This window comes from Apus apus, chromosome 3 (genome assembly GCF_020740795.1).
Source record: "Apus apus isolate bApuApu2 chromosome 3, bApuApu2.pri.cur, whole genome shotgun sequence".
Taxonomy (NCBI): Eukaryota; Metazoa; Chordata; class Aves; order Apodiformes; family Apodidae; genus Apus; species Apus apus.
In genome coordinates, this window is record NC_067284.1 from 96,525,258 (window position 1) to 96,540,009 (window position 14,752).

A 14,752-nucleotide genomic window follows, 5' to 3' on the forward strand; every position below is an offset into this window, starting at 1 on the left:
TTATGTACAAGGAGAGGGGGAGTTTCAAGTATGATTTTAAAGATAGACTATCTCTTTTTGGGCTAGGTTTGAGCACGCAGCTGTGAGAGCATACCTGGAAATTGATGCCAGCAGCTGGGAAATCTTTTGAGTTCTTTTGCCTCTCAGCTCCAAGACATCACCCCCTCTGCAGGCCAAGAGAGCCACCAGCTTTCCCACTGGTGAGCACCAGTTTATATCCATTTTTCTCGTTTTCTCTGTTTCTTCATCTTTCCTCCTGGTTCTCTTCTCATTATCCCCTTCTCCACAATACTCTCTCCTTTTTTTTTTTTTTTTTTTTTTTTTTTTTTTACTTTGCTTCATTGTGATTTACATAGAGCACGTTTTCTTTCAGAAGCCTTTCTCTCTTTAAAAAAGCAACACAGTGCAACTTTGCAAGCACCCTGCAAAAGCCTATTCCTGTTTACATTAGGGCAGAATAGGATCCAGAATGATCCTGTTGCCAAGGATCATCCTATTACATTGCAGGTTCATGAGAATTTCTAATATAGACACCAAAAAGTCACAATACTAGCAAGTAATTTATTTGCTTTACATGCTTATCAATATTATCTGCAAATCAAGGAGCAAAGTGTAATAAATGCTGTGGAAGTGAGTGATCTATTTGATGTTTTCATAGCGTTGTGCCTGGAAAAATGGAAGTTAGTGGGTGTTGTTCAGTGAAGTGTGCATTTTAAAGTTACCCACGGTGATGCCCATTGTCCTGTCCCTGAATTGCATGATGTCATCTTTCATTTAAGGCTCTTAATGATGCCGAAGTCTGTCGGTGCACAGGGGAAAAGGCAGTGAGAAAGTTGTGAATCAGGTTTCTGTAAAGCCTTTGTGTTTAGGGTTTTGCTAGATAAAAGCTGACTCATGCAATATTTCTGGCGAAGGAGCTGTACAGACTAGTAAGAGCTTCTCATTTTACCTGAGTGCCCAATGAGGTAATTCGGGAACAGCTGAAGGCAGAGCCTGCGCCTCTCCTCTGCTGCACAGGTAGGTCGTGGGTTGTTTGGAGAGGACTGAAAAATTAGAGAGGACTTGTTCGTCCTGGGTGTGAGGAGCCAGACATTCTTCAGTGGTGAGATACTGTCGCAGAGGATTTTCCCTTGCAGTAATGTTCTCGGACATTAGTGTGCTTGGTTGTGACAGCAGCTATTCTGCCTTAAATATTGTGTGGGGAGGGGGACAGTAATTTGACAGACAGAGGGACGTTAGTTAGTGACTTTTTTCCCTCATAAGATTTCTAATAAATGGGATTTCTGTTGTTCAAAGTTCAGTTTCAGGAGTTGGCAAGAATATCGTTTGTGTCAGCTCAGGCGAGAGATCTAATCCTGAAAATGTTGCAGCTCTCTAATGAGTTTTTGTTCACAGAGGAGGTTAGTTTAAGAAATGATTGGTGTTCGTATGCAAAATTTAGTTATTACAGATCTGCTGACCTGCACTTGGACAATATTCAGAGAAGAGGATGTGGAGAGTGTATTTAAGATCATGTTGGGATTCTTGTAGTGAATGTATTTTAATCTTTCTCAGTCAGGCAGCTGTATAAGATTCATGTTTCTCAATTCCAGTGCTGCACTTGAATTTGATACTGAGTGTAGAAGTTGTTCTAAACAGTCTTGCTTAATTGTATCCACAGTATAAATACTTTACTTGAAATATGAAATTATTTCAAGGAAAATACAGGAAAGGTTTATTGTAGTTTCATCACTTTCATGTAGCTGAACTTCCAGAGGATGTGAAGCCTGTAATTTCTGGCAATGTTGATTTTGTAGATAACATGTGAGGTGCTCTTTTTCATGCCAGGAGAAAGACAACAATACTAATTGTGAATATAAATTGACTTGTGAGTTTTTACTCATGCAGTATGTCTTAAGATGTCATTTGCAGTAAACAACTTGGAGGATTAAACATCTATATTTAGATAGGGATTGGGGATCTCTTTATTTAAATATGAAATTGACTTAAAGGACTTTATCACTCATTGTGTGCTAATAGTCTAGAGTAGCCAAAGCTGCAGAGATAATGGAAAACCATTTATCATTACTGTGAATATAGTTACAGGAAGGAGGTATTTATTAAAGAAAAGTGATAAGTGTATGCATTTTCGGTGAGAACTTGCTTATGACTGCACCCTGAAAACATGAGATACACCAAAACAGTTGCTTTGTGTGTGCCTGCAGTGTTGTAACTAATACTGCAATTGCCTCTTGGGGTGAAATGCCCTTGCACCACTGCAGACTAGAGACACGTTGTTCTTTCTGGGGGGGTCTCTGGGGTTATGCCATGCCAGAGTGTGTGTGGTTCATTATCCTCCTTTCAGTGCAAGTGATTACTGTTATTCCTTAATTAAAGTATGCAAATAATTTTTTTTTTCTTTTTCTTTTTTTTTTTCCTCCCCACACTGAGTTAAATACTGTTATTCACAAGTCTCCAAAGTTCTCAATATTATTTTGGTTCATCATTGAAAAAGTTCAGTAAACAAAAGAATTGCCTGACAAAAAAAGCAGTGAACCAGGCCAGCCATGGGTCAGCGTGTACAAGACTTGCTCAGAGGGTGTGATTCTTTGAGGGCCAGGGAGTACCTACAGTCACACACACACTATTTGGAGCCTGAGTTTTAGTGTGTGCACGTACCTCTGTGCTGCTGCTCACATTGCTGGCTGAGAGGGATGGGGCTTGTAAATCAGTCCCGCAGGCTGTGGGAAAAATGAACTTGCTTTTTATTTGTAAGCTTGTATCCACGACAGAAATTTGTCAGAGGTTACAGGATTTGCAAAGACATCAGATCAGTTAAGATAAATCGAGAGCAATCTTGGAGGAGGCCCGTTCCCCTCTCTCCTCCCTCTCATTAATTCCCCTTTGAGTTTTTCACCAGCAGTTAGGACAGACCTTAGGCAGCTGGTGCAAGAGCGAAGTTACTTTGCAGTTTTACTGCAAAGTAAAACTGTAGCAGGGCTCTGAAAAGCCAAATGCTGACCTGGCCGAGAGGAAAAAGGGATGGGCACTGTGCTGTGGCAATGAGCTGGGTTCAGCTGCTGCATGTTCTAATGGACTGGTAACTGCAGAAATAATCTAAAAATCCTGTTCCTGATGTCAGCAGTGGCAGTAATGCTGCCTAGTCTCAGAGGGGTTTCTGAAGATAAATTTGTGGAGCCTTGGAAGATTTCAAGATCCTGTGCTATTGGGAAGGGCTATGGGCTTGTAACAGCTACCTGTAGCTGAGGCAGAAATTGCGGGCTGGGCAGAGCCAGGCTTGTCCCCAGGCTCTGACTTCCACGGGCAGGGCGCAAAGTGTTTGGGACAGGACTTGCCAGCTGAGGAAAGGCAGCTGCTTCCTGGTTTTGTACCATGCTGAAGTCCCCAGTCCCGTGGGTCCTGCCTTTCTTCTGGGTTCACCAGCTGTGGATCTGCAGGAGCACAGGGCTTTGGTGCCATCTGCATGGACCCTGAGAAACACATTTCGCTGCCCATTTTACCTAATGGGCAAAATCGTAGCAAAAACACTCCACAGAGAAGCCAGATGACCAAGTTACATGTAGCTGGGAGAGGAGAGAGAATGAAGTAAAAAGGGGTCAGGATGAGGCTTTATGGACAAAACAGACTAAGATTTTAAATTACACCAAGCAAGCTATTTGCTACTTGACGTAGAAACATACAGGAATACTAATTTATATTAAAAATGGAGAAACTTGAGTCAACCATGTTGCACGCAAACAATTAGCCATGCCTAACAGGTGCCTGGGGTTCACCAAGGTCATGGGGATTACAAGTGTTAAAGAGCAAGCCCATTTTAACTTCTACGACTAATCCTTGTTGTTTTTTAATAAGCAGTGACGTTGTAATTAAATGAGAAAATAAGAGGTTTTATTTATTTCAGTATTTTAGGACATGTTAAGATCTAGTGCTTCTGGCTACAAGTATGTCTTCTGAAAAACTACTTTTAACATTCACTCTGACCCCAGTTTTGTTGATCTGAATTGGTTTTTGTTTGTTTTTTATATTAATGAGCCTGACAGTGTTTGTGAAGCAAATATTACATATTAATGCCTTCAAGTTATCTGAGAGGCAGACACATATCAGTGAAATAGGAAGAAAGGAGCACGGGGCAGTGGAATGTCACAGGAACCCTTTAGTTCCCCCCCTAAAAGTGGCTAATCAGGTGTTTCTATGTAATGTAGTTTTAGTGTAATACCTTGGATTAAGTTTTCGGAAGGGTATCCCTGTTATCTTGTTTATCCTGTGCATTTTTCAAGGGAGTTTACATCTGCACAGCAACATTGTGCTTCCTAACTGAACATGAAAAATGATCCAAAGCTGATAAAAATACATTCTTCCTTATCAGAAATGCATACTTTCTTATCACAAGCAATAGGAAGGCAAACATCTTTGTCCATACCCATTTAAAACATGAGAGCTTCACTGCATTCTTCTTTCAAAAATATTTTCCTGATTTATTGCTTTATGTTTTATTTTGGTGTTTGTAGTCAATGCGGTGTATTCAAGAACGGTAAGAAAACACACTTCTATGCTACAAAGTCAGAAGAACCTGGCACAAATAAAGGCAATGGATTTTCAGATTTCAAAATAAAACTGGGGCTACAGACATACCAAATTAGGTTTTTAATCTAATGGCCAATTTCTGACCCATGTAATGAGCAAATTACTCTGTGTTAATTCCATGTGTTACTTTGAAGGCAATACTTATCCTTTACAGAAAGCTAATGCCATCATCACTGAAATGGCAGCATTAATTGCTCATGTACACATAAAATGTGTATTCAAGATAGACCAAGTCAAACATTCTTCTCTGGGCTTTTTGTTTGTTTGTTTGCTTTGGATTGTTTTTGGTTGGGTTTTTTAATACATATTCCTAAATAAATAGTAATACTTTATTTTGAAAAATGAGAGAGTGGCTTTCTGCTTGGGATGAACTTCTTCCCCCATGCCCCCCACCCCCTGTCCCAGACCAGCTGCAGCAGGAGTGGTGGGTGTGCAGGAGGTTTCTGTTTGTAATTGCACAGCAAGGCTGCTTCCGTTTGAGAAGGGCCACCTTAAAGGTTGGGCGGGTTTCATTTGCAGTTTACTGGCTTTATGATTTCTTTACTGAAACTGCTGTCTAGAGCTGTAATTGCTGGTATGAGTTTTGAAAAATGATGTTTTCACTGGAGTAAAATAAGAACTAAACTACCACTGTGTTGGTAGTTCCAGTGTTGCTTTTTTTCCTCAATCATCAAACATTTCCCTTTTTCACAGCACAGATATTCTGAAATTCTTTGAGTTTGAGGCAAGAATTTTGGGGTGGATGCTTCTTACTGAAAGGAAACTAGGTATTGTATTTACCTGCAGCTGCTTTTGCAGATTTTCTTGGTGCATTACCTACAACTTGGCCAGAGAGAAATCTGCATTGCATCATGGACAGTGTCCTGCAGAGCATTTAGGCAATAAAAATAAAGTAGAATTGAAATGTCGACAGGAAGACAGACATCTTATTTTGTTGTTGCACTGATTTGAAAAAACAGCTTTGGGTCAGTTCAGCAGGGGCTATAATTCTGGCTTGAGCTGAAGAGGTTTAGAATGACGTTTTCCCAGTAGAAAACTGAATTACTTGGCAGCACTCTTTCCTGCGGGAGCTCTTTTTTTTCAGAAGCTACATTATTTTCACTGGGAAATCATTCCGGTTTTAGTGTTTTTGTACAAGCCACAGAGCTGGTAATTGATAACTGCTCTTAGTTTTTGTTTGACTGTTGGCCTTACAGTATTCAAAATGAACGATACTGTCTGGTATCACTGTGTGATTCTTGAGATTTGCAAATGCCCCAAACCAGGGTCAGTGCTTGGAGACAGCAGGGACTGCTCCTGACAGCATTTTTTTAACCTTAGGAAGAATCTGACTCTTATTTCTCTCCTGTGCTGAGCCTGGGCACTGCAAACACCAACACTAGATGCAAAACACTGGCACAAGGGTGTGCCAGACACATGTATATGAGCAGGAGGCATATGGTGCCTGTGTAGTAGCGCCCTGTGGGGGATCCCCACCACCTGAAAAGCATTAAGAAAAGGTCTTAGTGACCCCCAAATCATGTTGTTCTGGTTGTCTGTTAGTTAAAATAGAGTTGTGGCAGTTTTGTATGCAAAAAGCTTTGCAAGTATGTGTTGTCAGCTTTTGTGTTACATGGAGCAGCAATAGTAAATCCACTTCTTCTGTTTATTTTATAGATGATTTCCACTTACCCCTTGATGTCTTACCAGCTGTGACAGAGGCCCTTGACTCCAAGACGAAAGGGGAAGATTTGCACAAGGAGAGCAGACCTTTCTGCTACTGTGAAAAAAAAACCATGGACCTGTCAGACAGTGACCGTCCTGTCAGCTTTAGCTCCACTTCCTCCTCTGCTTCCTCCAGGGACAGCCACTGCTCCTTTGGAAGCCGAATGACCTTAGTTTCAAACAGCCACTTGGGCTTGTTCAACCAGGATAAAGAAACGGGTGCTATCAAGCTAGAACTGGTCCCAGCCAGGCGATTTTCCAGCAACAAGCCACGCAAAAACTCCCCTGCAGAGCAAGAGGATCCTGAGGAAAGCCTTGAAAAAAGGCTAAGCATGCCAAGGAAAGCAGAACCAAAAGGAGCAAGCAAAAACTGTGCAATGTCTATTGCCACAGAGCCCACCAGTCCCAAGCTCCTCTATGTAGACAGAGTTGTCCAAGAGATTCTGGAGACAGAGAGGATGTACGTGCAGGATCTAAAAAGCATTGTGAAGGTAGGAGTCTTGGTTAGGATGGTGTTAACTGTCCCATAATGCTGTTTTTTATAGTGTTTGATTTCACAGCAAGACAGATGGCACTGACAATGGAATTGGCATTTGCTGTTACATTAGTGTAACATCATTGTTCCATGTGTTTCAAGTTTTTATCTGATTAGATAAGTCTAAGCTGTTACTATGTGTTCATGAAGAAGTAACAGAAAAAAAAACAACATTCTACAGTTGGCAGCAGTGGAGAATGAAGAGGGGTAAGCTCTTTGCAGTAATGTTTATTTACAAAACCAAGTACAATGCCCTGTTTCCTAGAATGGATAGCATGAAGCAAACAGCAGAAGGTTGTTTGCTCCTTTAAATGCTTTGTCTGATGGGTCTCACTGATTATTTCGCCCTCACCAGATCCTGGTCTTGCAAGTTCTTTCCTGACTTTTTCTCCTTTTCACGCAGCTCACAGCTTCAGTCTGTTAACAACAGGTACTTGGCCCATAGTATGGAATATGGCATGTGTATTTGCTGGAAAACCCTATTGTTTGGCTGTTATATGAAGGAATTATGTTTTCTTTAGTACTAATTCTGGATGAGGGGTGCTAATAAGTAAGTATGGCATTTATTAGCAGCCGTGAAGTTTTTGTCCAATCCCCATCTCAACCGATGAATAGTAGCTTTCATTTCCCCTTTCTAGTACAGGGAAGAATGTGGATGAGGCCTTTTGTAAACTTTTCTGCTCACTTCATGTACTTGTGACTGTGGCATGATGTTCTTTTGTGTTTTCAAAGGTGACAATTAAGTTCCTTGGATATTGATTGAAGTCTATATACTTAACCTATGTGTGTATGACTACTTGTAAAGGAACATTTCTTAGAAAGTGCATGTTTCATGCACTGTTTATAGGATATATAGCTTTAGGTAGCTGTATGAGGTTGTATGCACAAGGACATACCAGTCAGCTGGAGACACTCTACCCCCTTGCAGTTCCAGGCTGTTTGGTCCCCGAAGCAATGAGCAGGAAAAAACAGTAAGGCTTTGATAACACAAATGCAAATCATAATTAAGCACCCCCAACCCCCAGCATTCTCACAAAGAATGCCTTTTCTGCAAGACTTCATTAGTTTCTGTAGCTACTGCTATTTCTCTATATGTGCCCATTGCCTTAGTTTCGTTTCAGAGTGCTTAAGGTTGTCATATGCTGCAGAAACGAGCCATCTTCTGTGTGCAGACACTGTTCCCTAGGCATGACCTCCATGGATTTGGAAACTGTAGCTCATCCTCCTATGCAGTAAACCATCCAATTTGAGAAACTGAAAAATGTCATTAAAAATTTGAAACAGGTTTTCCATTTACAAGTAGGAAGGCCAAAAAATGCTTGATAGAAATAGTTTAGGCATGACTACAGTAGATGTAGAGTAACTGTGGCAAATGTTCTTGAAGTTCTGAAAGAACTGGAGGAATTTACCTGTAAAACACCCAAGCATATTTCCTACAGCAACTAACAAATCATGGATCTTGGAAGCTTTGTGTGGCACTAGACAGGCTTTTTGAGAGATGGAGTGGTTGCCAGTGGGGCTTTTCTTATGTAGGTGCTGAAGATCTGAGGGCTTCTATGGAGCTCCTTCCCAAATGGTGGGGAACCAGCTACTTCAGGCTGTGCATGTTCATGCTTGGTCTAAGGGGAGGGAGGTGTGGCTGGAAAGATGTTACAGAGGAGGCCATGTTACATGTTTCTCGGGATTCTGTTCTCCATAACTTACTTTAGCAATGCTGCAGTGATTTACCTAACCAAGTGTGGTGGTTGTGAGAAGGATGGGAAGACTCCACAGACATCTGCAGAAGTATCACAGCCTTAAAGGACCTGATTATCCTGATCCCTATGACTTGAGGCAATTTAGTTTGGCAGCGAGCTGACTGGTGCTGAGCCAAGCTAAGATGAAGGGAAGCAGCTTGATGTGTCTTATTTTCCAGATAAACATGGGTAAAATTTTGGCAGCTGGTTAGGAAATGGGATGAGAATGGGAAAAGGGGAGCTGGGAAAGGGTCAAAGGACAATGGCTGCTCAAGAAGTGTGTGGGAACTGAAGGGATACATGGAGGTCAAAGCTGGTGGAGAAAAGCATAAGCAAATGACCCAGGGCTAAGTGAAGAGAGAAAATTGCTAGAGGGAAAACAATATGAGGAAATGAGAGAAAACCCAGGAAGTTGAGAGTTGAAGGGAGTATGAAAATGGTTTGAAATGGAGCTCTCTAGCGAGTTTTGCAGCTGACTGCAGTGCAGCAGCTTATGTACAGAGATTAAAAATAGTAAGTTGTGGTGTTTTGTTTTTTTGTCTTGGGGTGGAGTTTTTTTGGCAGGGGAAGGAAGGGAGGAAGAGAAGCAGGGCAACCCAGGTGCAAAGAGCTAAAGGCTGAAGAGATGTCAGACTGAGGATGGGATAGGAACAAAAAGGAAGAAATGAAAAGGTACTACTTTAGTCATCCTCTACTCCCAGCTGTGAACTGTCTGTACAGATCTAGTTTAGCACTTTTTGTCCCCTGGTAGTGGGGATTTGCTGATGCTATCTTCTCTGTAGATAATGGAAACATACTTTAAAAGACCGTGTTCTTACTGTTTTTTCCAGCACTTGGAAACAGGTTCTAGAGCTAGAATTTAAAAGGTGTCAAAACTCGCATCCATTAATCCACCCTCTAAGTATCTGGTGTAAAGCAAAGCATATTTATTAGTGATGTACAATCAAGCTTTTTTGGGGTATTGGTTGGTTTTAAGGGGGAATTTTCATATTTTTTTGGGGGGGGGCTCTTGGGGTTTGTGCTGGTTTATTAGGATGAGTGAGAGAAGACCATTCAGGCACTATTTTGCTCCCTTTTCCCCAGGATATGCTTTAGAAACAACTGTTTTTCCAGCCAGTACAGTCATTTTGTCCATGACCTGAAAGAACAGTTGCATTATGATTGTTTTGAGGCACACTGCTGTGATTCTTGCACAAGCAGGCATTATAGAAAAGATAGAATGAGCTTTTCCATTGGTATCTTTTATCATGTGATTGGTTCAGTATAATTGAATTTTTTTAATTACTGCAGCTTGAAGTGTGCTTTGGGCAAGTTTGTGATGGGTACCTCTGCTTCCTGCTTGTATCATGCTGACAGGTGTACTGGCTAGGGCAGAACCTCCAGCCCTTCTCTTTTTCAGGAACCAGCCTGGCTTTCTCAAGTAGTAATTTAGTTAGAATACGCAAAAGCTTCAATTAGAGTAACTAAAGTTACTTCTTTTTTTCCTGAGTGAGATGCTGTCCCTGAGTTTATTTAGAAAAATGTGTTTGGCTCTTGTGGTTCTTAGGAGTCAGAAGCCCTTATTTATAATCTGTACAAATACCTGCAACTGTAGAAAAAGATATCCACTTTTGTGTTTTACCTTTTCAAAATGAAGGAGTAATGCAAATGCACTGTTGTAGTGCATGTGTCTGTCCCGTTACATTAAATAAACTCTCTTAGTGATATCAGCCCATTGAGAACATCTAGATCCCCACTGCATGAACCTCAGCTATTTGATATAAGAAATTCTATCAGTATTAGTAAAAAGTCATCCACATCTATACAGTAGCTAGAGGGGAGTGAAGCATGTGTTGTCAGAGCATTTCACAAATACTTGATACAAATGGCGGTTCAAGTTCAGGAATCTTGAACTCCATCTAAAATCTGGGAGACTGCTTTAATGTGAATGAGTTTCTCCACCCTTTCACTGTAAATATGGCATTTTTAAAACCATTCTTACTGGATTAGTTCAAGTCTGTCCCTTATCTTGTCTCCACATCTTTTGTCCTTTGACCCTTTTTTACGACTCTTCATTCAAGCCTTTTTACTTTGAAAGTCCCATTCTCCTCTGCACAATCTTCTGCCAAGGGTCTCCCCACCAATCTGTCTTAAGTCTTCTCTCAGTAAATCCCATCCTCATCCCCTGTCAGTCCATATTGTCTCATTTCCTCATGTGATTTATCACTGCAGTTTTTCTGTTTCCCATGTTCCTGGTGTCTGCTGACTCAAGATCTCTCTCCACAATTCTCTTGGCGAGTCTGAAGACACTTAAATAACTTGTCTTTTTGCCTGGTCTGTTGTAGTTCTCCCTCTATACCTCAGCTTTCTGTCCAGTCTTTCTTTTCGTCTGACGGTGTTTTCATCACCATTCCTAATTTTTCTGCCCTCATGTTCTTCTAACATCCAGTCTCCAACTTCTGGTCTCCATCAGGCTTTGTTCCTGTTTTCCCTTTCCCATCTTTCTGTAGGACTCCTTTGTGTTTCCTCTACTCTGCAACTACACAGAACTCTTCTCCACGTTGCATAAGGTTTGTAGAGGTTCACAATACACAGGAGCAATCTTTCCCCTGCTCTTGCTTCAGAGGAGCAGATCTAAACCAGATATGACTGGCAGCACCTGAGAATGGCAATTGTGGGTTAAGACCTTGTGAAGTCTGAGCTGAAACATGCAGAAGACCATTTCTAAAAGTTCCTACTGGGAATATGTGAATTTGAGGGGTTTCTTCCCCTTCCCTCTCCTTCACACCCACCTTCCCCCCAGATGGTGAAATATGTGGAGATTTGGACAAAGGCAGTGAAAAGGATACTCTCAGAAACAAAGTCTCCATTATGCTTTAGTCTACTATTGCTGCTCATTGAGATAAGAGGGTATGGTTCATGTCCCTGCTAGTCAGCCTAGGGGTACTTGTCTTCTCAGGGGAAAGGTCAGCAAAACTTTTCAACAAGAGTAAAGTAAAAAAAGGACATTTTTCTCTAAAAGGCCTGGGGGAATGCTTTTGCTGAAATGTCCTAAAACAGCTCAGCAAGGAGGCATGTTTCTGGCATGGAAAACTTCATCCAAGGTAGCTAAATCTGTTGAGATGATATACCCCTTGAGGGCATGGGGAGAAACCATGTAAGGGGAAATACTGGACATTTTCAGTAGATACGTGTTGTGGCACCAACGATTAAGGGAAGCCCTTCTGAGAGTAAGTCAGTATCAAAGTTTTATTCTTCCCAGTTCACTGCCTTCTAGTGCTGAGGTTAGAGGTTTCTTTCTACTTTTTAGGCAATTAGTTAAAAAGATAACTCTGAACACTGCATGTGTGCATTGTCACTTCTTTCAGTGTGTTAGTAAAGTGTCGCTGCTTGTGCACCGGGTTTTCAGGTAGTGTAACTCTTAAGAGAAAGTTAGTTCCTCCTAGATTCAAAAGGTCTGAATCGCAATACAGCTAAGTCATCCCAGAATGTTTGTTCCCACATTACACTTAATTTCCATTTGCAGACCCTTTTTCTATGGCTACTAACCAACATGCCTGAGGAAGGTACCTTTGGATTGCTGACTAAGTTGCATGTAAAGATGCTATTTTGCAAGGGTACCGCTTTTTCACGGTACAGAATTCCAGCGTTCACTAAAAATAAATGGTTTGATTTATCAGGGCTGCCCTTTGTGAGCATTTTATAGATAAAAATTTCACAGGGTGCTTCAATGGAAAGTGTACTGAGTGTTGTTGAGAAGATAACTGTGATATGAGAAGAGGATGTACCTGTCCCTCCTGTATAAGAATCCTGAATTATTTGCAAATGATGAAATCACCAGACCATTAAGATGGCATTCTTCTGAGTTTTTTGATCACTTTTATTTCCCTAAGTATAGGGAGCAGTGATGTGTAGTCCCACAATTAGTATTTTTGTTCAGTGCATTAAGGCCAGAAGGAGCAATGCCTCAGCTTCATGTATAGGCACTTCAGGTTTGCAAGTCTAGTCTATCTGACAAAGTTTGCTGACATACTTGATTTATTTGTCTTAAATTTTCAGCACAAAAGAGAGAACTCAGGTGATGAGTGTGTGATTTTTAGGCAGTTTACTTTTAATTTTGTTATTAACTGTGTGATGATTTAGAAACAGGTTCTCCTCTCTGAGACCAGCTGCAGAGCCTGTCCCATACAGAGAAAGAAGGCATTTAGTTTAGATTTAAAGTAAGACAGTGATATTCAGAGTGACATTCTTCCTTCATGAAAATAGGTTTTGCTACAACATTAAAAGAGCAGTTAAAGGCACGTTAGTGCACATCCTCTTTTTTTCTGACTAGTCTTTGATCCTTATGCATTTAGAAGATCTGGATGAGCAATTTGAATTACCTGCAAAAAAAAAGTTTTGGTCACAACAGTGGTAAGTTTAATAGCTAGTCATATTTAGAATTCTTTTGAGCTGATTAACTTATCACTCATTGTTTTTTTTTCATCCATGAAGGAAGAGCTGTGTCAAATTCTGATCCACCTCCTCCGAGAAAGCATGGCTTAAAAGCAGTGAAAGTTTTCTCCAGTAGTATTGAGACATGATAGCTGAAATGAAATTGTGCTTGAGGATCTCAGTACATATTTACGAGGTCTTCTTGAAGTCCATGAAGTTTAAACAGATTTACAACAGTATAAATTGGAGCAGGAAAATGTTCACTTAATAAAAATCTGTTGTAAATTTGGAAGCAGCTGTATTGGAGAATGTTAATATTTTGGGGTTTTTTTCTGGAGTTGCTGTTTAAAAATCGGAACCATAATCCACTGGAGACTGTTGAGAGGTGAGGTTCTAGCAGCACTGCAGGGCATGTTACTGAACAGGTAGCCTTAAAGAAATAACTGAAGTAAATCAGACTGCTTTCTTCTGAGGTAGTAGGACTATTAGTTTTTCTCTGCAGACTTCTTGCTTCCTGGATGTGAGCCATATTAAACATCCTAAAGCAACCTAAAGTGATGGAAGTAGACACAAACTCTTGTTCATTTTTGTGTCTTAAATGTAGATGAGCTTATTTTTGAAACACCAAGTTCTTGAACAAAACCATTTTGCCAACAATGTATGCTTTTATCTTATCATCATCTGTACCCTTACATGAAAGCAAAAAAAAAAGCAGCAACAAAACCCAAGCCTTGCTTTTCAAGGCACATGAGAAGGACTCTGGGCTTTGGAAAAAGATGGTTTATAGCTGTACAGTAGGAATATATTGTGTTGTGAACAACCAGAAGTAACCACACACACGACTTTCCTGGTAAAGGCAGCTGCTTCTGTTGCGAAATGAGCTGTTTGTAAAATAACCTCATACAAAATACACCAAGCCAGGGTTAAATATACTGATGCATGTTATTTCTTATCTGCATCATCTCTACTCATTCTTATTTCTGCTGGTAATACTCATAAATTTAGCACATTCCCAAGTATTTGAAAGACACTGAATAAAATGTCATTGCTGCTTTGTGTTTTCTCTACCCCAACTTCTCATCCAGTTCTTGTCTTACAGCTACCCTGTAGAAACTTGTTGGGACAGGGACTGCTTTTGTCAGGTGATTGCCAAGCTGCAGCGTATGGCTGGGACTGCAGACATTAAGACAGAACAAATATATAGCCATAACTTTGTGTTTGTTCTAAGGTCAGCTCTGTGTATGGACAGCACAAAAAAGTGAGTTATACTGCAGTAATAAATGAGCTGTCTATAAATGTACAGTGAGCCTTTCTCAAGCTCGAGGTGGGAGAGAAGCAGCAGAGACAGATTCTGCTCTTTCAGGGGGCTGCAGAATTGCCAAAAAGCCTGGGTGCCACTGCTCTTCCCCTCACTTTTCTTGCATCAGTGTGTAAATAGCTCAACCGTGCTGTTTGCAACCTCCTACCCACTTTCTAAATGAGAGTGAATATAGATAAAAGAGTGAAGGTTAACCTTCTGCTCGGTCCTTTTGGGAGGAAGTAGGAAAGGGGAAGATGTAGGTAAATACAGAGTGCACCATTTAAGAGTCCTGGTGGTGGGCAGGGAGCTCCTAGAGTGAAAATATGTGACTGTGCTGAGGCTGGAGTTCTGTCTATGATGAGTGGGATTATAGAGCCCTTCTGGATTCAGAAAGTAACAAGAGAGCCATCTGTTCACCTCTGCCCTCCGGCTGCCTATTGCTGACTGGCAGTGAACTAGGATCTTGCCAGACCACAGCAG

At 40.9% G+C, this 14,752-nt stretch overlaps 1 protein-coding gene across 5 annotated transcripts in view; it reads left to right on the forward strand.

Annotated features, from left to right (window-relative positions):
- Nucleotides 1–14,752, forward strand: part of PLEKHG1 (pleckstrin homology and RhoGEF domain containing G1) — a 133,019-nt gene that overhangs the window by 77,205 nt on the left and 41,062 nt on the right. For 2 of the 5 annotated variants that reach the window (XM_051615027.1, XM_051615026.1), the window contains exon 3: nt 6,241–6,779. The exons of 1 other annotated variant lie outside the window; for it this stretch is intronic. In XM_051615027.1, the coding sequence (XP_051470987.1) occupies nt 6,241–6,779 (539 nt within the window). Of the gene's footprint in view, nt 1–986; nt 1,018–1,038; nt 1,103–6,240; nt 6,780–14,752 lie in introns of those variants that run through there. 2 more of the 5 variants (XM_051615029.1, XM_051615028.1) reach the window with 2 other exon arrangements.